This window comes from Trichomycterus rosablanca, chromosome 21, assembly GCF_030014385.1.
Source record: "Trichomycterus rosablanca isolate fTriRos1 chromosome 21, fTriRos1.hap1, whole genome shotgun sequence".
Taxonomy (NCBI): domain Eukaryota; kingdom Metazoa; phylum Chordata; class Actinopteri; order Siluriformes; family Trichomycteridae; genus Trichomycterus; species Trichomycterus rosablanca.
In genome coordinates this window covers 20981853-21004835 of record NC_086008.1, presented here as the reverse complement: position 1 = coordinate 21004835, position 22983 = coordinate 20981853, and the positions used below count along the sequence as shown (strand labels likewise).

At 43.6% G+C, this 22983-nt stretch overlaps 2 protein-coding genes and 1 long non-coding RNA gene across 4 annotated transcripts; 1 reads left to right on the top strand and 2 right to left on the bottom strand.

Moving 5' to 3' along the window:
• Window positions 1-2734: 2734 nt before the first annotated feature.
• LOC134335330 (uncharacterized) lies at window positions 2735-6948 on the bottom strand. The gene is made up of 3 exons (XR_010015570.1): window positions 6590-6948; window positions 4634-4685; window positions 2735-2902 (listed from the first exon to the last, which is right to left on the bottom strand). It is a non-coding gene; the product is annotated as an uncharacterized LOC134335330 (long non-coding RNA).
• A 1781-nt stretch (window positions 6949-8729) lies between these two features.
• Window positions 8730-12537, bottom strand: ela3l (elastase 3 like). Of its 2 annotated transcripts, none has more exons than XM_063018217.1 (7): window positions 12452-12537; window positions 10712-10898; window positions 10479-10607; window positions 10207-10343; window positions 9972-10117; window positions 8906-9058; window positions 8730-8805 (listed from the first exon to the last, which is right to left on the bottom strand). In XM_063018217.1, the coding sequence occupies exons 2-7, from the start codon at window positions 10732-10734 to the stop codon at window positions 8788-8790; spliced, it is 606 nt and encodes a 201-aa protein (XP_062874287.1). In that variant the 5' UTR covers window positions 10735-10898; window positions 12452-12537; the 3' UTR covers window positions 8730-8787. The 2 variants fall into 2 exon arrangements, with proteins under 2 accessions (XP_062874287.1, XP_062874286.1); XM_063018216.1 differs by lacking the exon at window positions 12452-12537 and adding an exon at window positions 11235-11294.
• Window positions 12538-14607: 2070 nt separating this feature from the next.
• si:ch211-214j8.12 (uncharacterized protein LOC100000539 homolog) lies at window positions 14608-19188 on the top strand. The gene is made up of 5 exons (XM_063018215.1): window positions 14608-14683; window positions 15641-15884; window positions 16378-16544; window positions 17363-18417; window positions 18519-19188. Exons 2-5 carry the CDS (start codon window positions 15656-15658, stop codon window positions 18883-18885), a joined length of 1818 nt encoding a protein of 605 aa, XP_062874285.1. The 5' UTR covers window positions 14608-14683; window positions 15641-15655; the 3' UTR covers window positions 18886-19188.
• The last annotated feature ends 3795 nt before the right edge of the window (window positions 19189-22983 follow it).

Below are 22983 nucleotides of genomic sequence, written 5' to 3'. Positions count from 1 at the left end.
AGCATAGGGTTTATTTTCTACACAGTTTAGCAGAGGTTCTGGCTGAAAGACCTGAACTTAATCATTAGATGAGGTGTATTATGAAAGATCAATAATTTTCCCAGCATCTTAATCGATGATTCTTCTGCTGTAATATGAGACAGATGTTTTCTAGCAGACTTCTAGTCCTGGAGATGAACTGGATCAGTGATCATAATGCAGTCATCTACTGTTATGATTAAATCATCATCTGCAGCCCACTCCTGAATGACGGATTGTGTTTCTTCTGTCTGGTTCCCGACCAACTCAGAGGTACCTTAAAGTTTCCAGATTCTCTCCTAATCTGGGCTTTAAAAAGCTGATTCGAGATCAGTCGTACTGGACCACTAAGAACAGTAACTGCTAAGATTATTGCACAGCAATCTGATCCTGGATCAGAGGCTGACGTGACGTGCAGGAGACGAACAGCTTGGCAGATGGGAATCCGATAAGAGGCTTTGCGTGCCTTACGTAATGACCCTCATCATCCACGATCACAGAGTCTATTATGCACTTGATACGTGCCCAAAGTATGAGGACGCCCCTTCAAATTTAATGCTTCCAACCTTGCAGGTGTTTAGAAATAGCTCTTTCCTGTTCAGGACTCCTGGTCCTAATAAATTTGGTGTAAACTGGACTGTTGACTGCAAACCAGGCTTTCTCGTTTCTACAGACTTCCCAAAATTTTATTCAGAGCCTCGCAGAAGCACCACAATAAGAAGATCAGTTATTATGTAATAGCCCATGGTTCTGAAATGCGACGTCCAAAGTGCTCATGGTCTGGTGTCCACATACTTCTTGTATTGCAGCGTATCTTCAAATTAACTTCTTTGCTCCCGTGTGTGAAACGGAGCGTTAGCACAGAACAATGCAATAATGAAAAATGTTTGATTTTGCTGCTTCAGCACTACAGCGTGTGGATATCTGGGACTAAAGCTCGTTATATTGATCTGCGCTTCAGGACTCATCATGAACACAGCGGTTAGATGCACCACATAAAGTTTAGAGAGGCTCGCCTGTATCAGTGTAACAGTAATGATTAAAAAATTGTTTATGAACAAACACGTACATTATGAGGCCTAATGTATCTGGACACTCTATGTGAGGTCTTCTGAGAAGGCATCTCACAAGACTTTAAAGTAAGTCTGTGGGGATTTGTGCCTATTCTGATGTTGGTCAAGAAAGTCTCAGTTGAAGTTCCAGTTCATTCCAAAGCCGTTGAGTGGGACTGAGGTCAGGGCTCTGTGCAGGTTTCTTTAAACCGAGCTTTTCTCCATGTCTTTATGGGCTGAAGTTATGCTGAGACAGGAAAGGGCCTTCCCTAAACTGAATTCAAAAATAACAAGAAGTGTCCCAATATTTTTGTCCATACAGAGCTTGTTTATTCAACCATTCATGTAGCCAAATCAAACAGCACAGCCCTTTTTAACCGCTGTAATGCAGTACCGTGCAATGATTTAATGCAAGTACCTGGTGCCAATCACATTCCCACGATCTCCAGTGGTCCCATGCAGCTCGTGAACCAGCGCTCCTTCACCCGTCATGCCATGCACACTGTGATGCTCTGATGTAAACACAAACGGGCCATGTCCCAAATGGCTCCCTATGTGCTAGAGGTGCACACTTCGGTAACGTGGTTAATCACATGAGGGAAGGGAAAACAACGTCTACGGATGCAAGCTATAAACATAATAATGAAATAATGTTTGTCAGTGACTTTTAGGCTTTGTAACACCCACCTCTGTTTTAAACCAGAGGACTCGATCTCAGGACACAAGCAAAACAACAACTTTTAAAAATAGGCTATATTCTTTTTTAATATTAATATCCGATTATATTCTGAGGTGTTTCTAGATAGGTAACGCTTCATCATTTAGCTCGAACACACATCCTGGTGTTCATGTTTTATTGACTGTTTTTACTCTGACTGCATGTCTGACTGCAATTTGGATGTTTCCAATTCCCCTATGCAATTTGCAGCTTGAATGACACCCTTACTGTGCAGGAAGTGCAACCTCGTCCTCCTGTATTTACTCTGGCCAGCAATGAAGATTCTTGTAGCGGATCACGCTATGCTCTCTGTATTCCTCACCACACATTCAGACGCCTCGTCCGGACAGTAGGAGTCACCTTCTTGTCTTCCTTCCTTTGTACAGAGCAAATTGTATCACTGAGACTAAAATAGTTTACACATATCATGCATGGTTTTATGGCTGCATCCCAAACCACATCTTGTGTACTACATAGTGTGTAACTATACCGTTAGTGTAGTGCACTAATTACACCTGCTATTTTGTACAGTACTTTGCTGTTTGGATTGCAGCCCATTTTTTAAAAGCTCACCAGGAACTTAACAACACTTTAAAGTTCCACACTAACGACGCGAATCGCAGTAAAAATTGTATCGTATTGAAAATATATCATATCATTACACCCCTACAGTGCAAAGTTCCGATTCGGTTACCAAGTGCTTACGTAAAATAAAAAAACAAACAAACAAAGCATTGCCTAAATCACGCTGCAGTCCATAAATACGTATGTCCATTTTTCATCTTCTCCCGAGTCTGTACCAGCACTGGCGCCCTCTCTGGACAGGAGGGCACCTTGCAGGCCTTATAAAGAATGACGCACAGCAGAAAGATGAGTACAGCGACTACTGAGTTGCACACGATCGCCACCACGGCTGCTGAAGACAGACCGGTCCTGAGTTCCGTCTCCATGTTAGTTCTCCACCCGACTTCTCAACTCCTCACAAAATGATCAAATATCTTCCCATCTCTGTACGGATCTGTTTAATGAAGCGAGACGGCTGGGCGGCTTGATCCTGAAGATCCCGGCTCAGATTCCAGCCCCTTTCTGGACTAGAATGAGGATCGTTTCACACCTGAAAGGCAAATCAACAGATTTAAAGTGAATTGTGGTCCATTCTGATTGCTACATGGTCAGCCTGAAAGTGCAATCTTCTTTGATTGCCATCCTAATCTAGTGAGCTAAATCTTTAAAAAGCTGCACCAGAGGAGGCTGGAGGATCTGGACATTCTGTTTTGAGGTGTTGCTCAGTCTCTGCCTAGGATTCTCCAATAATCAAGTATTATAGGAGAAGACTCAGTCCTGTTATGTTGAACAGTCAATCTAGTTCTCCTTCAATCTCCTCCAACCTCCACTAATGATATCTCAAGCTTTGCTAATGAGTCAAACTGAGGCTTCTGAGCTGCAGGGGGGCACCGACGCCCTCCAACCATCATTAAGAACTTATTATTCAGCCGAGCTGAAACTTTGTTTTCGCAAAATAAATAGCAGCTCGGCGAGGTGAGGGAGGCCGTAATGAAGATGTATGAGATTTTGATTTACCAAATCCATTTCGCTAAAGGGAGATGTCTGCGTCGGGAACTTTTCCTTAATACGAGGCCAAATGAGATTCAATCACGAGCGCCGCACTAAGTCTGGGGGGCGATTCCCCCTCTCGCCCCCGCACCAATTTCACACTGTGTGTGTGTGTTATTACTGAGTCTGGAGGTAGAAGAGGCAGGAGGAAGATTGAGAAGGGGTCAGTGTTGCTATTAAACACAATTATACAAACTTAACAAACGTACTGGAATGTTAACAGGGCAGAATTTCTAGTTCCTTGTCAACATACAGCAACAACTTGACTAAAAGTATGTGGACACCTCTCCTAATTGATGAGTTTAGGTCTTTTAACCACATACATTGCTAACAGGTGTATAAAATCAGATTTGCAATGTAAATGCTATATATCCAACCTTGTGGCACTAGTTTAGGGACGCTTTTTTCGGTCGCTGCCTATCTATTAAGCAAAGTCTATTAAGACGTGGTTTAAGTTTGGTATGGATGAACTCCAGGGGGTCTCATATAAATAGGGCTAGTGGACTGAAATGGTCAAAGAAAGTACATGAAAGATCGAGTGTAATTCCTCTTTCTGGCACTGCAGCCTCTCAGCTCATGGAGATGCAAAGCTTGCTTGACTGTAGACAGTCTCAACTACATTACAGCAACTTCTTAATTCTTGGTGTTTCTTTGATTACATGTGACTATCCAGACTGTAAGGTAAGAGTTTGGGTTTTCTTCTCAGCCTAGGTGAGAGACCACTGTTCCATGAGCTTTTTTAATTCGTGCTGTCCAACTAGCCCTAGTTATATGGGCTCAGAAAACTTGGGGCACAAATGAAAGGGCAGTAACAGAGAGTAATGTGACATTATAGAACTTTACACTCCACTGGTTTAATAATCTGCCACTGGTGTGACCTGGATTTGTGACCTGGAACAAGAACGTGTTCCAATTATTTATTGGCATTTATTGTGTACGTAAACTTTTGACTTTAACAGTCATTACTACAATGATTAATCCACTCTTATGCCAGTTGGCATTCTAAACAAAATATTGGCATTTATAAAGTGGAACACTGGCATTCAGTAAAACGATTCAAGTGCCCTTCAAAGCAGGGCACATTCAATAATGGTGGTGTGGGCTGAGGGTTGATTCAGCGTTTGTGATGTGACTTCTTACATTCAAAATGTCTCACTGTGGTGATGGTCAGAGCCTGAACAACCGTCTAAATAATTATGCCTTTTACTTTTCGAATGAATATAATAAGAACCTGGAAAGCTGATCCTGAGTCACCGTCTGTCTTATAGGGAACACCCACGGTGCTGTGGAAATAAAAGGCATTGCTTGATTCTGTTGTTGCACACTTTACTGAACAAAACATACTATAGATTTTACTTTCATAGGAACACTATGTCAGAGTCAGAAGGTTTCCAAATAAATGCACCTGGAAGTACTTAGCAAGCCATTTCCAAGGCTCTAGGACTCCACCAAACCACACTGAGAGCTACTAACTCCAAATTGACAAAACTTGGAACAGCAGAGAATCTACCCAGGAGTGGCCAGCCTGCTTTAATGTCTTAACGACAAAAAAGTAAATACAGCATTTGATAAAGGACATATTGCCAACAGACAACTGGGGCAGTGTGATGATATGGGGAAGATCTGCTGCATCAGAACATGGGCAACTTGTCATTATTAGGTAAAGAACAAATTCCACTCATTGTGAATATATTTCTAAGGTAAATACAAAGTCATCTGTCTATAAGTTAAAGCTGAGGAATAACTGGGTTATTTAGCAGGATTATATCACATCTAGACTGAAAGTAAACAGAATTATCATTTCAGGGTGGACTGGTTCTGATTTGAACTCCAGAGGAACTCCAGAGAACCCTGAACCTCAACAGCACTGAACATCTTTGAGATGAATTGGTGTAACAACTGCAAGCCAGGCTTTAATGTCTAACCTTACAAACGCTCTACTGACTACATAAGCTCAAATCTTTTAAAAAGCTTTACTAATAATTGAAGGCTGTTATAGCTGCGAAATAGGAAAGTGGGGGCAACTCAGCATAACTGCACATGGTTTTGGAATGGGAGGTCCGACACGCTCATGATCAGGAGATCATTTATTTCTGTCAGTAATAGCTTCCTACAACCTGAATACAGAACTCAGAGATGATACCGCGGGACAATCTAACGCTTTGTCTCAACGTGTGTCCCACAATGAAGGGGTTTGTCGGGGTTGTTGGTGACCTTGCAGTGGATTTGAATACTAATTAGGAAGAAACAAGAGACAGTAAATGCATTCAGAGGCACTGAAAGGGTTCATTTAGCTTCGCTCACAAAGTTTGGCCTACTTAGCTATTGTTAGGAACGTCTTGATTGTAGACAACCAAGGAATCAGATTGGTTGGACGACCTCGGTCATTAAGTCGGGATTTAGTTTGTAGAAGTGAAATCCTGCAAGCAAAGTTTTATTTGATTGTATGTAATTCTGTACAGTTCAAATTTAGTACAATATTTCTTACTAGAAACTATTTTATAAAATGTAACAACATTAATAGTCATTTAAGAAGCTAAATTACACAAAAAATGGAATGGAATGTGTATATATCTTTTATAGTTGTGTTTTTTTTTTATCATTCACGAGGGCTGAGCTTAAATTTGCTGTGGACGATGTGGACTTCTGATGTACAGTATAAAACCTTGTGGAATTAGCTATAGTTAAAACTAGAAAGCTATGGTATTTTTTCCTGTAGTTGGTCATGTAGATCACCACAAGTACCACCAAAAGTGGCTGGAATATGGACGACACTGTCCACAACCAAGCAAGCTTCACACTGTCATGAAGGCTGCCATAAAAGAAAAGAGAACCCTTACCCTGATCTAGATCTAGCTTTTCATTTAGTTCGACTTCAGTCCAACCTCAAGGAGCGTAGGATTCAATCACCTCCAATCTATGGTTGTGTAAAGCTTGCTTGACTGTGGACAGTGTCGCCCAAGTTTCAGCATCTGTAAAACACAAACTGGCACTGGATGACATCTGACCAACCAAAGTTGGTATTAAGTGCACGCTTGGGGTGTTGTTTTTAATGAAAAGGTAAAGCCAAACTAGCCCTAATTATATGGGTACACAGAAGTCACCAGCTATACTCAATCATAACAATGCCATAACATACATGCGAATGTAAACTTTTCACTTTATTTGTAATTGTAAAACAACTTACCCGCTCTGGAGTGACTTCTTTAGGTATTTAGGAACGAAACGAGCCACAAGGACCCGCAAAACATCCAAAAAAACCTCCTTTAACTCCTCAAAAAAGCGTAAATAAAACGTTAAATTCAGCTCGGCGACCGTTAGTTCTGTCGCGCGGACTGCGCGTGAGTTTTAAAAGTGAGTGCACGCGCACACAAAGGCTCCGTCCCAAACCGCATCATTATTACGTTATTCCTCCGTTCATCGTTATTACGCGCTTCGTCCTGGTCAGGGTCGCACTACATTACTTAAACATCACTAGTGGTGGTGTTTAATGTGGGCGTGGTTCGCCTGGACGCGCTAACAAAGGCGCTCTTTTCTTTCTGCCATGCTGCTGCACCCCTGACACAATGCTGCAGCCGAGATTCCCACATTATATATGCAGCAACACACACACACACACACACACACACACACACACATGCATAGGAACACCTATTTGGAACGCACACTCATTAATACTTACAATACAGATACACATCATGGGTATACAACTACTGACTGCCCATATGTTGCTCTGTACATTGTCACCCCACCCGTACCCCAAAACAAATCCCAGCTATCACATGTCTGGGTGGTCTCAGCACTGCAATGTCATTCACATGGTAATAACATGGTAGTGTGTTGTACTATTATAAGTGCAGGAGTGTTGGGATTCGCCTCATATCACTACCCCCGAACTACCAGAGAAGTGCCACAGACTATCATCTGCCCCCTCTAATACACTGACCAGTCACTGGCCACTTCTTTTCACCTGCAAGTGACAAATTCTCAAATTTAGAGAGATGTAGGTGCCTTGATCAGCCAGCATAGGTCGCATTAGCCGCGTTAAACCCTGATGGACAGTGGTAGCCTAGTGGTTAAGGTACTGGACTAGTAATCAGAAGGTTGCCGGTTCAAGCCTTGCCACCACCAAGTTTCCACTGTTGGGTCCCTGAGCAAGGCCCTTAACCTTCGTGTTCAGTCATAATTGTAAGTCACTTTGGATAAAAGCGTCTGCTAAATGCCGAAAATGTAAATGTTAATGGTCAGCCTTTTCTCCCTCAGACACATTTTGGGGCGTGTGCCTAAGTATGATATTAAAACTTTACTAATTAAATTTATTATGGCAAAACGGACTCATTAAGCCTCGTTAGGCAGGTCAGTCATCGTCATTAATAATTGTCAGATAACGACAATTTCAGAGCTTAATTAATTCTCTTATTCTTCAACCCTTGTGAAAACACTCAACAACCTTAAGCTAATGATAATACAAAAAATGAAGCTATTCAATGGCGACAAATTCAGGGAAAGCTTTTAAAAGAAATGTCATTAACAAATAGCAGTTAAGAACTTCTGGAGGCCAAAACTAATAGAACCGATCGCAGCCTGTCCAAAAGACAAAGCAAAACCCCAATATAACAACGAAGACCTGCTGAAAGATTTATTTGCTGGCTCAAACATAAGCAGCATAAAGAAGATTTAAGGAACCCGAACTTGGGACCTCATCCCAAAAACTAACTTATAAAATACGCGAAACTACAATCGGAGCACTTCGCTCCTGGGGTTTTATGTAAACACATTATATCACATTATGAAACAATAAAGTTTCAGCCGCTGTAAGCACAATATCCTAATGCCTGTGGCGCAGGGTAGACTCATCTTTGATATTACTCTCTGGTAACTCATAAACACTGGCTTCAAGCCCAAGCTCCTCTCACTGCACTCCCAGTTTCTCTCAGCACTGTAATCAACATTAAACCGTTACGTACTGCATGAATGACAACAGGAATGTGCACAGGTACAGGCCAACCAAATCCCTATACCTATACACCAAGAAGCTAATAATAAAGCGTTTAATAAGCTAATAAATAGTTTATGGTGGAAGGATTTATGTCCCTTTACGAGTTTATGCAAACTAGTATTTTATTGTATATTAAGATTTATGATGTTATGAATATTATAGTCCAGTCCACAAACTGTTGCCACAAAGCTGGAAGCATGTAATTAATTATACACCTTTTATCAATGAGCCAAAATGCTTAAACTTAATAATTAAGAAGTGTGTCTATATACTTTTGGTCATATAGTGCGTGTGTGTGTTCCTATTGTGGTAGATTAAACAAGAGAAAGACGTGTACGACACAAGTTTTATTGTTTAAAATCTTCAATTTTCATCATTTGTTCACCTTAGTTATCCAACATAACCTGAAAAACAAGAAAAACCAAAATCAGTAAATTAGTAGCACATCATTTTGATCAATATTTTGTAGGTTTATTAAAGATTGTGCATATTTTGCTGCGTTACCTGGTCGATCCAGTTGTTGTAGGTGGACACGCGGGTGAAGACGGTGGGTTTCTTCTCGTAGTTGCAGCCCAGGCCTGAGACGAAGCTGGCGATGCCGTGCACCTCCCAAACTCCCTCGGCGTTCCTACAGTTCAGAGGACCGCCGGAGTCACCCTGCGCAAGCGAAATGGTTTTACACTTACACTTAAGTTCCTTCCGTGGTTACTCAATCAACCAGTTCACAAATTTAATTAGTAATCCAATAAAGCTAACTGAACAGTCGGCTTGATCTCTGAAGTTTCTACAGATTTACTTTTACAGCATTTAGAAGACAATACAATTAAGGGTAAAAAGCCTTGCTTAAGGGACAATATGACAGTGGTGGGGCTTGAACCAGCAACCTTCTGATTACCAATCCAGTACCTAAAATGCTGAGCTACCACTGCCACCTCAAGAAAATTCTAGAAGATCTGATTTGTTGATAGTGTCAGTTTGGACAGTTTTACATGGCCAATCTGGACTTCAAAACTCCACCGAAACACAGTGAGAGCTTATTTCCAAATAGAGGACACTTGGAACAGTAGTGAATCTACCCTGGAGTGGCTGTCCTGCTTTCCCAGAGGTGGACTGACCCAACTCCCAAAACAAGACAATAATACTGGTAGGACCTGGAGACCTTGTCGTTATTGACGCAGAACAGTGTTCAATATTAGAAAAGGTTTAAGCTTTAACATCACTGTCCTTAAACCATCAAATACTGGACCAGTGACATCACTGTGCCTGTATCAAGCAGGGTGTAAACCTGACTCTATGTCATAGACTTCTTTATTAATAGAAATAAATCATGACCCTACTACATTCATTCCTAGGAACCGAGTTGGACACCTGCTGGTTACAGTCACAGTGATGTCACTGGTCCATTTCTACTGGCTTCCTTTACAGCCTAAAGCTCTGGCACCAAATTCCTTAAAGAGAATGTAAGGTCATCCGTCCATGACCTTAATCTGAGGCCAAATTGTGCAACAGAACACAAAAGTCCAAATTCAAACCCAACAAAGTTGACTTGAGCTCAAGCTCCGCCACTCACGTTGCAGCCGGCGACGATGCCGTCTCCGCCGGCACACAGCAGACTGTCTTTCAATAGAGGACCCCACCAGTCGGGTTTGGAGCAGGTGGCGTGGTCAACCACGGGCATCAGAGCCTGCTGGAGCTTGTCTGCGATGGGACCTCCAGCTGAAACACATCACAAGCAGGGTCTTAAAACAGTTTCTACCTGAGCACATGGACTAACGTCTAGTGCCACCTGGTGCCACCACACTTACTGGAGAGTCTGCCCCAGCCGGTGATGTAGCAGGGGTAGTTGTTGGTGAGGATGGTGCCGGCAGGTGGAATGCAGGCCAGTTGCACGGTGTCACTCAGAGTCACGTGTTCAGAGAGCTTAATCAGAGCCACGTCGTTCCTGAAACCACAATCATGGAGACGATCACTAGCGTTACTGGGCAAGACCGGACGCCGATCCCCGCACCACATGACTGCTTTCCGACCCCAATTAACACCCCAGAATCTACAATGCTTTCGATGGTGTCGTTCTTACCCGAGGACCACAAAAATAGGGTTCCATTTCTCATGAACCACGATCTTTTCAGGAGTAAAAGCCTTGGATCCAGCCTCATCCTCAACCAGGTTGTACTTTCCAACAAACACACGGTAGGTGAAGGATTTGCTGCAGGAGGAAAGAACAGGACAGTGTGTTTATATTACAAATACACATCCTGACACAGATATACTGTGGTTATATACTAACTATATACAAGTTAGCCATCATACTTGATACAGTGAGCAGCAGTCATCACCCAGTTGGTGGCAATCAGAGATCCTCCGCAGGTGTGCCTCCATTCGCCGTTCTTATCGTACTGCAGGGAGATCTGCCAGGGCCAGCTGTGGGGTTTGGCATCCACTCCGTTTACCACGCGGGTGTTGATGGGTTCGATAGGGGGAACGCCACACCCGAAGGCTAAGCACACAGACACGAGTTATTAAACACTGCAACAAGTCAAAGTACAACTGTGCAACTGTGCAGGAATGCTGAGGTCCATGAAGACGTGGTGGTTCATGCAGATCCTGACCTCAACCAACAAATGGAATGAATTGGACTGTCGACTGTGAGTAATGCTTGGTTCAGTCTTACCAACCCTAACGAAATCCTTCCCAGAAAAGTGGTGGCTTCCACAGTTTTGGAATAGGATGTCCAACAGGTTGAGGGTCAGGTGTCCACATACCACATGGCCATACAGCGTCTCACGTCAAAAACTACAGCAGTTAGAGTAATCGAGAGCTTGTGGTTTCTTACCACTAGCGATGAGCGCTGAGGCCAAAACAAACAGGAGCATGTCGGCTTGGTTGACTTGTAACTGCTGTCGTTCTCAAGTCTAGCCGAATTATAAATTGTTCCTCCAGCAAAAAAGCAACACCCAGTTTCTCTTAAATAAACACAAACTCGATCGTTCATTGGCTAAAAACCCATTAAATTAGTTTCGAGACCCTTTAGTTTAAGGTCATTTGTTCAGCTGGTTTCCAGAAACCCATTCTCACAGCCTTCACTTCCAAACTCACACACACGCATTTATTTCATCCTCATTAGCTGCTTCATCTAGATCAGACTGATGGGCACAAGGCAAGAATTCATTCAGATACAACTCCTGCCATGTCTTTGGAAGGTTGGAGCAAACCAGAAGACCTTCCAAAGTCCTTACAGTCAAGAACCCTGGCTCTCAAATCCCTGGAGCCGTACAACACCCACACCCACCCCAACAACACTTTGAATGTGCATGCTGTAGGGATAATCAGTATCAGAACGTCAGCTATGGATGAGCAAGTATTAATACTTACATTTCAATATATACTGTGTGGATACCTGAACATGTCCTTGTTGGACATTTTAAAACCATGAGCCCTGCAGCTCCAACCACCTTCACTCCCATTTATTTAAAAGGTGAGGTACTGACATCGGATGAGAAGGCTCGGAATTTATATTCCAGTAAATCCACAAAAAATATTCAATAGGTTGAAATCAAAACTTTAACTTTTGATGATGGTCCCGCCTTAAAAAATAACTTTTATTTAAAGCTTGGTGGAATGATGATATTTTTATCGATATGTGATAGTTGAAGGTCAGCACTTTATTTCCAGAGCATTACCTTGGCCAAGCTTAGTCAGCATGAGGTACTTTCTCAGGGAGGAGCTGATTTTTAAGGGTGGTGTATTTCTGGTTCTGGTCATTAAAATATGTAGCCAAATGACTGTAAGCCTCAATGTATGTTTTGACGACCTTTACTTACATGGTTTTAACATTGTGTACAGTTATGTTTTCAATTTGTTACAGACAGAGTGATGCCATTGGTCCATTTCTGCTACTGCCTATCTTTACAGCCTAAAGCTCTGGCACCAAATTCCTTAAGGTCATCTGTCCATGACCTTAGTCTGAGGCCAAATTGTGCAACAAAACACAAAAGCAAGTCCAAATTCAAACCCAACAAAGTTGACTTGAGCTCAAGCTCCGCCACTCACGGTGCAGCCAGTGACGATGCCGTCTCCGCCGGCACACAGCAGACTGTCTTTCAATAGAGGACCCCACCAGTCGGGTTTGGAGCAGGTGGCGTGGGCGTCAGAGCCTGCTGGAGCTTGTCTGCGATGGGACCTCCAGCTGAAACACATCACAGCAGCGTCTTAAAACAGTTTCTACCTGAACACATGGACTAACGTTTAGTGCCACCAGGTGCCACCACACTTACTGGAGAGTCTGCCCCAGCCGGTGATGTAGCAGGGGTAGTTGTTGGTCAGGATGGTGCCGGCAGGTGGAATGCAGGCCAGTTGCACGGTGTCACTCAGAGTCACGTGTTCAGAGAGCTTAATCAGAGTCAGAGAGTAAAAACACCAGTTTGGATGTATTTTGGATTTTGAGTGAGCTATAAAATTCCTTAAAACTTTATAAATGTAAAAGCATGATTTAAAACCTGTACTGCTTTTAAATGAGCACAAGACATCTGTTAAGAACTTAGGCTATAAGCTGGCATCAGACTGTAGTTATAGTGATAGATAAGTGATGATATACTGGAGGTGTGGTGATTAAACATTTATATAAACCTTTATATTTATTTTATTACCTGTTTATTACCATGTACTTCCAATGTAAGTTTTATTAAGCTGCATTTTCAAAACAAACCTTTACTTTGTTCTTAATTTGTTTGACAAGTGGTAAAACATTACAGCTCAACATATTTTTTATAAATATGAAGGATTTGTGCTGAATCTGTCAAATTAAAAGTTGTTGGAAGGTTTTTATATAACCATACAGAACAAACGTTGTTACTGAGAGCTTCATTTCGACTTTCTACGATCTTGGACCAAGGAAAGAAAACGAGGAGACGACATTGAAGGAATGAGAAAGACTTCAAGTCTCCATCCTGTCGAAAAACATATTTTGCATTCCATAATCTACAGCGCCATCTTGAGGAACTGAAACACAAAACCACTTCCAATGTACGACTGATTTACACGGTTTATATCTCAATTTTTAGACGATTGCTGTAGAATTTCGGACTGGAATTTGAATTCTTACAGTCTTTTGCTTTGAGGAAATTTCTGGGGGAACTGGACCTACCACGACCCTGACCAGGACAAGGCGGTTGTATAATATAAAAATGAAATTAACAACAAAAGTAGTATTATTTAATATCAAAAATATTATTATTATTATTATTATTATTGTTGTTGTTGTTGTTGTTGTGGGTAGCCCTGTCGCCTCACAGCAAGAAGGTCCTGGGTTCGCTCCCCAGGCGGGGCGGTCCGGGTCCTTACTGTGTGGAGTTTGCATGTTCTCCCCGTGTCTGCGTGGGTTTCCTCCGGGAGCTCCGGTTTCCTTCCACAGTCCAAAAAAGCATGCAGTCAGGTTAATTGGAGACACTGAATTGCCCTATAGGTGAATGTGTGGTGGTGTGGACTGGCGCTCCGACGGTGTTACTGTGTGCCTTGCGCCCATTGAAAAGCTGGGATAGGCTCAAGCACCCCCCGCGACCCTGATTGAATAAGCGGATAAGACTGAGTGAGTGAGTGTTGTTGTTATTATGTAGATAGACAAAACAATGAAATAATAACAATAATGACATTATGACATTGTTAATAGTACTAAATAATAAATATAACTATACGAATAATAGCACAATAATAATAATTTAATAACAACAACGATAATAATTATAGCAATAATAAAAATAATAATAAATATGAGCCGTTTTCAAAAGCAGCTTAGTGATTGGTCAGGCTGTGTACACGATTAACCAATGGAAGTAAGGAGGCGGGCTTTACAGAATACGGGTATTACACACGCAAAAAAAACACAGCTTGCCATGTTGAAAATCAGGCCGAGTCTCAAACCACATATAATGCACTAGCTAGGGTGCAATATAATGTACGAGCAGGATAACTAGTGCACTAATTTTACACACTTTGTAGTACAGTTGCGTACGGATTGGAATTCAGCCCGGGGGTTTGGACCTTCAACTTCTTCCTGTATCCCTCAGTAGAGAGGCTTTAGCAGAACGTTAAATCTGAATGACAGAGATTGAAATCAAAGTAATACAATAATAATAACAATAATAAATTAAGAAATATTTAACTTAAATTCGCTCTCGAGGTCATTAATATAACACATTCAGCTGCAGTAGTGTTTGCTATCAAAGTGGAAGTTCTAGACCAGTTCTATCCCACTACTGACTGGTACAGATTTATAAATCATACTGGGTGAGATAAACTAATGTTTATTTATCTATTTACTTAATTTTATATATAATACAATCACTGTAAAAGCTGTAAAGCATGCATTGGTGCTATTAATACTTTTTAATGTATAAATAAGTTAATTATATTATTATATAATAATATTAACAATTCAGCTTTTGAATTATTATCTAACCATCTTGAATAGGGTCGCAGTGGGTCAAAAGTCAGCCAGAAGCACAGGGTGCAAGGCAGGAATACACCCGTTAAGAGCTCCAGACAGTCACACCTTGGAAATATGTAAAGCAAATCCACCTTCTGCATGTTTTTGTCAGGAAGTGAAGAACAGTCATCGACTGAATCCAAGGTTTGAATTCAGGTTTCATGGCGGCTCGGTGGGTAGCACTGTCGCCTCACAGCAAGGAGGTCCTGGGTTCGATCCCCAGGTGGAGTTTGCATGTTCTCCTGTGTCAGTGTGGGTTTCCTCCGGGTGCTCCGGTTTCCTCCCACAGTGCAAAGATGTGCAAGTGAGGTGAACTGGAGCTTGTCCATGACTGTGTTTGATATTAAACTTGTGAACTGATGAATCTTGTGTAACGATTACATACACTGTTCAATAATTATAATAATAATAATAATGAGGACAGCATGGTGGCACAACAGGTATAATAGACGCTGCACATCTCCAGGTTTTCTCCCCCTTTTGCAGAAACATGCAGTGGGTGGATTTGCTTCTCTTAGGACCTGGTGAGCAAATATGTGAACGTATGTTGGTTTGAAATAGATTTGCACCCTATCTAGGGTGTATTTTGGCCTTGCTTCTAATGTTTCAGGGTAGTGTTGGACCCACTGTGACAGGAACCAGGATGAAGCTGTTTTTTATAACGTATGACAAATTAAAAATGTTTTACTCACTGCTTGGTTACTCAGGTACACCTATCTAGCCAAATCGCACCCATGATGTCATGTTTCACGTTTCAGGACGGACAGCGAGCGATGCCCCTGTTTCGGCAGCCGGAGGTCAGGAGCGAGAGGGAGAAACAGAAGCCGAAGAAAAGGAATCGAAAGCACGAGTGTGACGAAGACGAGGATCCTTCATCCCTGAGGCGTCTGTGTATCCTCAACCTGGCTGAGAACATGAAGGAGGTGTGGACGCAGGACTACGCTCAGAATTACATGGATCGTTATTTCTTCAGATACATCATGGGACCCTTCAGCCTGCTGCGTAGGTATTCGAACGACCGAGAAGGTGCCGAATGATGTTTGTCTTTTAATACAGACGGTCATGTGCATGGTAACTTCATTAAATAGTTGAAATCAAATCAGCAATCATGGTTCTTACCTAAGCAGTTGAATGAACTGAATCTGAAAACAAAGTTATCTGATGCCTGTAAATCAGATCAAGGCTCAGTTAAGGGGAAATGTACATGGTGTCCACATACTTTTGGCTACATAGGGAATGTGGATGTATGATTTGGAAGCTTTTGAAACCCCATTCGATTAAATTCCTGTCCGGATTTTCCAGCATGAAGATAAAAATGAGTTGTTGTGTGTTGAAACACATTCCTTTAGCATGGTGCCTGGAGCAGCTTGTTTGTTTAGAGCTGAAATTGTCCACCCATCCTATTTGAAAGCAAAATAGCAGAATATGGATGAAAATGAGAGATTTAAAGATTTAATTGGTTCCTTGGGTGACGTATGTTGTGTGTGTTGTGTAGCTGGAGATCTGATCGAGGAGCTGCTTTATGTTCTATCTAAGAGGAATCTGATTTCGAGGGCAGCGCTGCACCTCCTGCTGCTTCCTCAACTGAACTCGCTCTCGCTGTCGCGCTGCAGCAACCTCGTCACTGCCAACCTCTGTGCCCTCGTTTCGGCACGATGCCAGGTAACACACACACACACCCCACACACCTAACCTCTGTACCCTCAACAACACGTCTGGTAACCTTTTCATATACATAGGGTCTGTCCGAAAACCTAGTGATCTCTCTACACAGATGTATTTTATGTTATCCTACGCTCCGCTTAGCTTCTTTAAAATGCTCCTACTGAGGCGCCTTAATTCTAAGTGATAATCTGACTGAATAACGAGGGAGGGACGTCCGACGTGCGGCACGACTTTTCTCACAAAAAACTACAAACATGGCGGACGAATCAACGCGGAGTTCTTTTCAAATGTAAATAAATTCTCATTGATGTTTAATCCGTATAAAGGTGCACGAGTGTCGTTTATTTGTAAATTCGAGCTCATCCGGGACAGTTTAGCCGTTTTCGGTACACGGAGGGAGACGTTAGCTGGCGTGCTAGCGGGTCGTGCCCTTAACCCATTGGTTTGAATGGCCTGAGGCTAAATGTGTTAGCCTACTCAGCGAAAAACTGAGGTGACGTAATCACGGTAATCGCTGTCTAAATAATAATAGAACGTCTAAACAATCTGCCTTATTAGAATCCTCTTTACTGAGGCAGCTGCCCAGGTAGGCAGTGGACAGCAAGGCAGCTCACTAGGTTTTCGAACAGACCCATAGCTGCATGTTCAGATGGATCCAAAGTTCTTCATTTGGATTTTGGCACCAGTTTAACTCAGTCTGACCGATACTGTGCAGGAAACCAGCGCCAAAGGAGCTATTCCTTAGACATTCATATTTGGCAGCTCATGGGTTCAGGAACATTTTCACCTTTGTAATTTGTTTTTGTCTTCCTCAGTCTTTGAAGTCTCTAGATCTGAGTGGAGCTCTGAACGTTTCCCCATCAGCTCTGTGTTCCCTCCTGAGCGGTCTGTCCCGCCTGCAGTCGCTCTCTTTGTCTGGAACTCCTTGTGACCCTGCCGTGATCTCAACCATAGCCCGGGAGTGCCCAGCTCTCCATCACCTGGACGTCTCCCGGTGCCTTCGCTTGCGCCCGGGCTCCTTGCTGCCCCTGGGATGCAGAGGGCAAAACCGTCTCTCCAGCTTGCTGGCGACAGATATCGGCATGGGGGAGGGTGAGATCGACGCGTGTGCTGCGGCTGCTTTTCTGATGCTCGGCGTGCCCGGTCTGCGGCGCCTGGCGTCTGAGGGAGTCGGAGGAGCTTGCGAGGTGTTCGAAAATAAGGCTTTTGATCTGACGGAGGGGTTTACCTGTAGACAGGGGGTGCCTGGTCTTAAGGAATTATGGGACAGGAGAATTGGTGGAAATACGGAGACGGAATGCGTCCAACCAGCGGATGATAGTTTCACGTTGGAGGAGGAACTGGGAGGGTTGTGCTTAGATAAAACGAGGGGCAGTGAAGAGAAGACTGGTGAGTTTGGGTCAAGATCGCCAGATACCTTCAAACTACGTCTTCGAGAGGTACAAGGTGTGTCTCTTAAGAGTCTACAGGCCGTTGCCAACTTGTGCCCCGAGCTTTCGTCTATTTCTCTGAACTGCCACGACGATTTTAACGACGAAAGTGAGACCCGCAGCACACTTTTAACCCAAGGCCTGGAGAGGTGGTCGGGTCGCCTGCTCTCCCTGTCCCTGCAGTTCCCCGGACCTCTCTCGGACTTGGTTCCGGCTCTGGAGGCTTCCGGGTCGAGCCTGCGCCACCTCACTCTGGAGGGGGTCCAAGCCGACGGGAATCTTCCCTTCCTAGCCCTCGTTCGTGCCTGTCCCAAACTCAACACCCTCGTGGTTCACATCGATCCTCCACCATCAAACCAGGAATATGATGATGATGATGATGAAGGTATAGAAGACTGGAGTCTACCGTGTCTTCCAGACCTCCAGACTTTAACACTAAAGTAAGTACAAAAGGTGTTTAGACTCTGGGTGGGCGGGGCTAGTCTGTATTATATACGTATCTAATAACGATAACAACCGGTTCACGACCTCCGTTTGACAGTTTCTCGCTGGACGAGAGGCAGCTGAGGCCTGTTTTGTGCTGGACGGCCCTGAAGGGGGTGCTGTGGTCCTTGCTGAGGGGCGCCCCGCACCTCCACGCGCTGTCCCTGGTCGCCGCACCATGCCGCCTGGATCCCGTGTTCCGACTGGTCCTGGGTCGACACACCGAGCCGCTGCGGCGCCTCAGACACGTCAGCCTGAAGCGCTCGGACGTCACGGCGGAGACGGCGACGCGACTCGTGCACGCCTGCGGCCGCCTGGCCACCCTGGACGTGAGCGGCTGCCGGTCCATGAGCCTGAGCAACGTCAATAAGTTAGAAAGCCGAGCCCGCAGGAGGCGCCACAGACTACAGATCACATGGACGTGAGGAAAACGGATTGAAATGTGTTTTAATTTATATTAAAACATTACACTACATGGCCAAAAGTATGTGGACACCCTGTCATCTCTGCAAAACAACAGACGGTGGTGGGTTAGTGGTTAAGGGTCTGGACTTCCATTAATTTAGCCACGTAGAGTATCTACGAGAGTAAACTGAAATACACGAATGAACAATGTTGATGTATTGATTTGCCCCCTACCCCACTTTCACTTCTTGTTTGAACCACGGTTGGCATTTATTACAACCTGTACTCCGTTTGAATGTCTAAATAAATTATGCACTTATTAAAAACAATTTCTCTCCGTTATTACAGGTTATAAGTGCTCTGTACTGGTTATAAGAGCTCTGTACTGATTATAAGCGCTCTGTACTGGCTCTGTACTGTTATAAGAGCTCTGTACTGGTTATAAGCGCTCTGTACTGGCTCTGTACTGGTTATAAGAGCTCTGTACTGGTTATAAGAGCTCTGTACTGGTTATAAGCGCTATGTACTGGTTATAAGAGCTCTGTACTGATTATAAGCGCTCTGTACTGGTTATAAGAGCTCTGTACTGATTATAAGCGCTCTGTACTGGCTCTGTACTGTTATAAGAGCTCTGTACTGGTTATAAGCGCTCTGTACTGGTTATAAGAGCTCTGTACTGGTTATAAGTGCTCTGTACTGGTTATAAGCGCTCTGTACTGGCTCTGTACTGTTATAAGAGCTCTGTACTGGTTATAAGCGCTCTGTACTGGTTATAAGAGCTCTGTACTGGCTCTGTACTGGTTATAAGCGCTCTGTACTGGTTATAAGAGCTCTGTACTGATTATAAGCGCTCTGTACTGGCTCTGTACTGGTTATAAGAGCTCTGTACTGGTTATAAGTGCTCTGTACTGGTTATAAGAGCTCTGTACTGGTTATAAGCGCTTTGTACTGGTTATAAGAGCTCTGTACTGGTTATAAGCGCTCTGTACTGGTTATAAGAGCTCTGTACTGGTTATGAGAGCTCTGTCTGTACTGGTTATAAGCGCTTTGTACTAGTTATAAGAGCTCTGTCTGTACTGGTTATAAGCGCTCTGTACTGGCTCTGTACTGGTTATAAGTGCTCTGTACTGGTTATAAGCGCTCTGTACTGGTTATAAGAGCTCTGTCTGTACTGGTTATAAGCGCTTTGTACTAGTTATAAGAGCTCTGTCTGTACTGGTTATAAGTGCTCTGTACTGCCCAAATTTATCAGTCATTGTTTTGGAACAACAAGCCACGTTACGCTTTATTGTTCTGTCCGGGCCCCTTTTTCGGTGGAAACACGTGGAACCAGTTCAAAATCAAGTTCAGGAACCGGAACCGCGTCGGTGGAATAGGGGTAACAGACACCACAGAGAAGCTGCTGGCTTTTTTTTTTTTTTTTTGGCACATAAGCCTTTTTATTTTCCGTAAATAAAATAAATCTCTTGTGATTCTGCCAAAAGTCTGGAGTGTGATACCAAATTAATCTGTTGATAATCTCAAGGCTGGAGCGCAGATTAGATCTTCTTTATATTGAGGCTGGACCAGGCAGAGCGCACTGGTGTTTTTAAGACTGTGAGGAATCCAGGTGAGTTTTGATGGCATTTATCTTCACTTTTGCTGGTAACTTGGGTCCAGACAGGGTATCAGTTTAAGGCTCATTTGGGGTGGGACGGTCGTGTTGCATTTATGTAAGTTTGCTTTTAGAACCGACAAATTCTTAACAAAAGGTGTTGTGTGTTATTTACACTCCTCACCGTTGCTTGGTTTGGGACCCCTGGAGAGGATGCCAATCATAGGTCACCAAAACACCAAAGATGCTGAAACCCCATTGTTTTTGTTGGGATCTTCATCTTCGTCTTTTTCTACATACCATCAGCCATAACGTTGAAACCACCTCCTTGTTTCTACTCTTACTGTTCATTTTATCAGCTCCACGTACCATATAGAAGCACTTTGTAGTTCTACAATTACTGACTGTAGTCCATCTGTTTCTCTACATACTGTTTTAAACCTGCTTTCACCCTGTTCTTCAATGGTCAGGACCCCCACAGAGCAGGTATTATTTAGGTGGTGGATGATTGTCAGCACTGCAGTGACACTGACATGATGGTGGCGTGTTAGTGTGTGTTGTGCTGGTATGAGTGGATCAGACACAGCAGCGCTGCTGGAGTTTTTAAATACAGTGTCCACTCACTGTCCACTCTATTAGACACTCTTACCTAGTCGGTCCACCTTGTAGATGTAAAGTCAGAGACGATCGCTCATCTATTGCTGCTGTTTGAGTCGCTCGTCTTCTAGACCTTCATCGGTGGTCACAGGACGCTGCACACGGGGCGCTGTTGGCTGGTTGTTTTTGGTTGGTGGACGATTCTCAGTCCAGCAGTGACAGTGAGGTGTTTAAAAACTGCAGCAGCGCTGCTGTGCCTGATCCACTCCTACCAGCACAACACACACTAACACACCACCACCATGTCAGTGTCACTGCAGTGCTGAGAATCATCCACCACCTAAATAATACCTGCTCTGTGGGGGTCCTGACCATTGAAGAACAGGGTGTTAAGGGTCTTGCTCAAGGGCCCAACATTAGCAACCTGGCAGGGGTAGGGATTGAACTTAGCTTGATTCTTTATGGTCCACAGTCTTACAGAGACTTGTGTTGGACATCTGCCCGTTAAGGCCCTTCAGGAAGACCTTGTCAAGACTGTAAGAGTTTACCTGCTGTACGCTCATTCCATTCTATCACCTTGCTTTCCAGAAATATGCCGTTCTCTCGCCGTCTATTGTGCCTCGCCGCCCTGGTGTTGGCCTCTCACATCATGCTGACCGACGCTGCTGTCCGAGTGTCGGGTCTTCGAGCTACCGGCCTTACCGGAGATCCAGCTGGTAACCGACCTGACCCGTACGTCAAGGTGTGGTGCAACGGCGTCAGCGGTGGCCGGACAGAGACCATTAAGGGCACGTCAAGCCCCAGCTGGGCCGCACAGTTCAACTTTCCCGACTGCCGCGCCGGGCACACCCTGAAGATGGAGGTGTGGGACCAAGATCTTAATTATGATGATCACTTGGGCACCTGCAGCCACACGTTGAAATCAGGGTCTCAATCCAGCATTGTGTGCAACACCCTGTCTAAAGGCATCCTGTACTTTAACACTTCTGTCCAGTAAAAGTATCTTTATTGGAACAGTTTAGAACAAATGTTGACATTTTTCAGCAATGTAAACAATTGTAAAGCTAAAAGAATATAAATATGAAATATATCTGAATAATAAATACATTTGATTGCATTACAAGCGTTTGTGTGTGTGTTCCAGTGCTCCCAACCAACAGACCAACACTATAATAGTTCAAATAGTAAACAGTTTAAACTTGTTGATGTAGCGACAAATAAACAAAATATACAAAAAACTATGTCCAAAGATATGTGAACACCCATCCTAATTATTGACTTCAAGTATTTGGGCCACACCCATTACTTCCCATTGTGGCAACAGAAGTCATAGTGGTAGCCTAGTGGGCAGGTAGAGCTTTGGGCTATCAATCGAAAGGTTGAGAGTTCGAATCCCAGCTCTGCCCTCTCGGCTCCAGGGGCGCCGTATAATCGCTGACCCCTATGCTCTGACCCTATGATTTGCCAAAAATTCCATTGTATTGTACACCTGTATATGTGTTTGGTGTCATGTGGTGGCCTGCACAGAGCCCTGAACTCCACCACAGTGAACACCTTCGGGATGAACTGAATCATCTCGTCAGACATCAGTGCCTGTCCTCATTAACTTCTTGAATTGACTGGGCACCAATTCCCTCAGAAACACAGAGCGGAGGGAGGAATCTCCATATTAATGCCTATTGTTTTGGAATGGGCTACCCAACGAGCTCACGGTCAAGCGTCCACATACTTTTAGCCATATAGTGCATCATGTGTTAAACAAACTGACCACTTCTTAATTATCATAATTATCTAACCAACGGAACTCAATAAACACACACCAATAATCGATAAACACCAAGCGGCTAACTCATACCACCTAGTTGTGCTTGCTGGGTGAATTAATATGTAAATTTCTGATTGTGACCGAATATATGTGTCCTTGTTG

Excerpts from the sequence above, each read along its gene's own strand:
- ela3l (XM_063018216.1), bottom strand. The coding sequence starts at position 11,274 with ATGCTCCTGTTTGTTTTGGCCTCAGCGCTCATCGCTAGTG. Across the intron at positions 10,899-11,234 it reads CTCAGCGCTCATCGCTAGTG|CCTTCGGGTGTGGCGTTCCC; the intron begins GTAAGAAACCAC and ends CTGTGTGCTTAG. Across the intron at positions 10,608-10,711 it reads ACTGCTGCTCACTGTATCAA|CAAATCCTTCACCTACCGTG; the intron begins GTATGATGGCTA and ends TTCCTCCTGCAG.
- si:ch211-214j8.12 (XM_063018215.1), top strand. The coding sequence starts at position 15,656 with ATGCCCCTGTTTCGGCAGCCGGAGGTCAGGAGCGAGAGGGAGAAACAG. Across the intron at positions 15,885-16,377 it reads GGGACCCTTCAGCCTGCTGC|CTGGAGATCTGATCGAGGAG; the intron begins GTAGGTATTCGA and ends TGTGTTGTGTAG. Across the intron at positions 16,545-17,362 it reads TCGTTTCGGCACGATGCCAG|TCTTTGAAGTCTCTAGATCT; the intron begins GTAACACACACA and ends TGTCTTCCTCAG.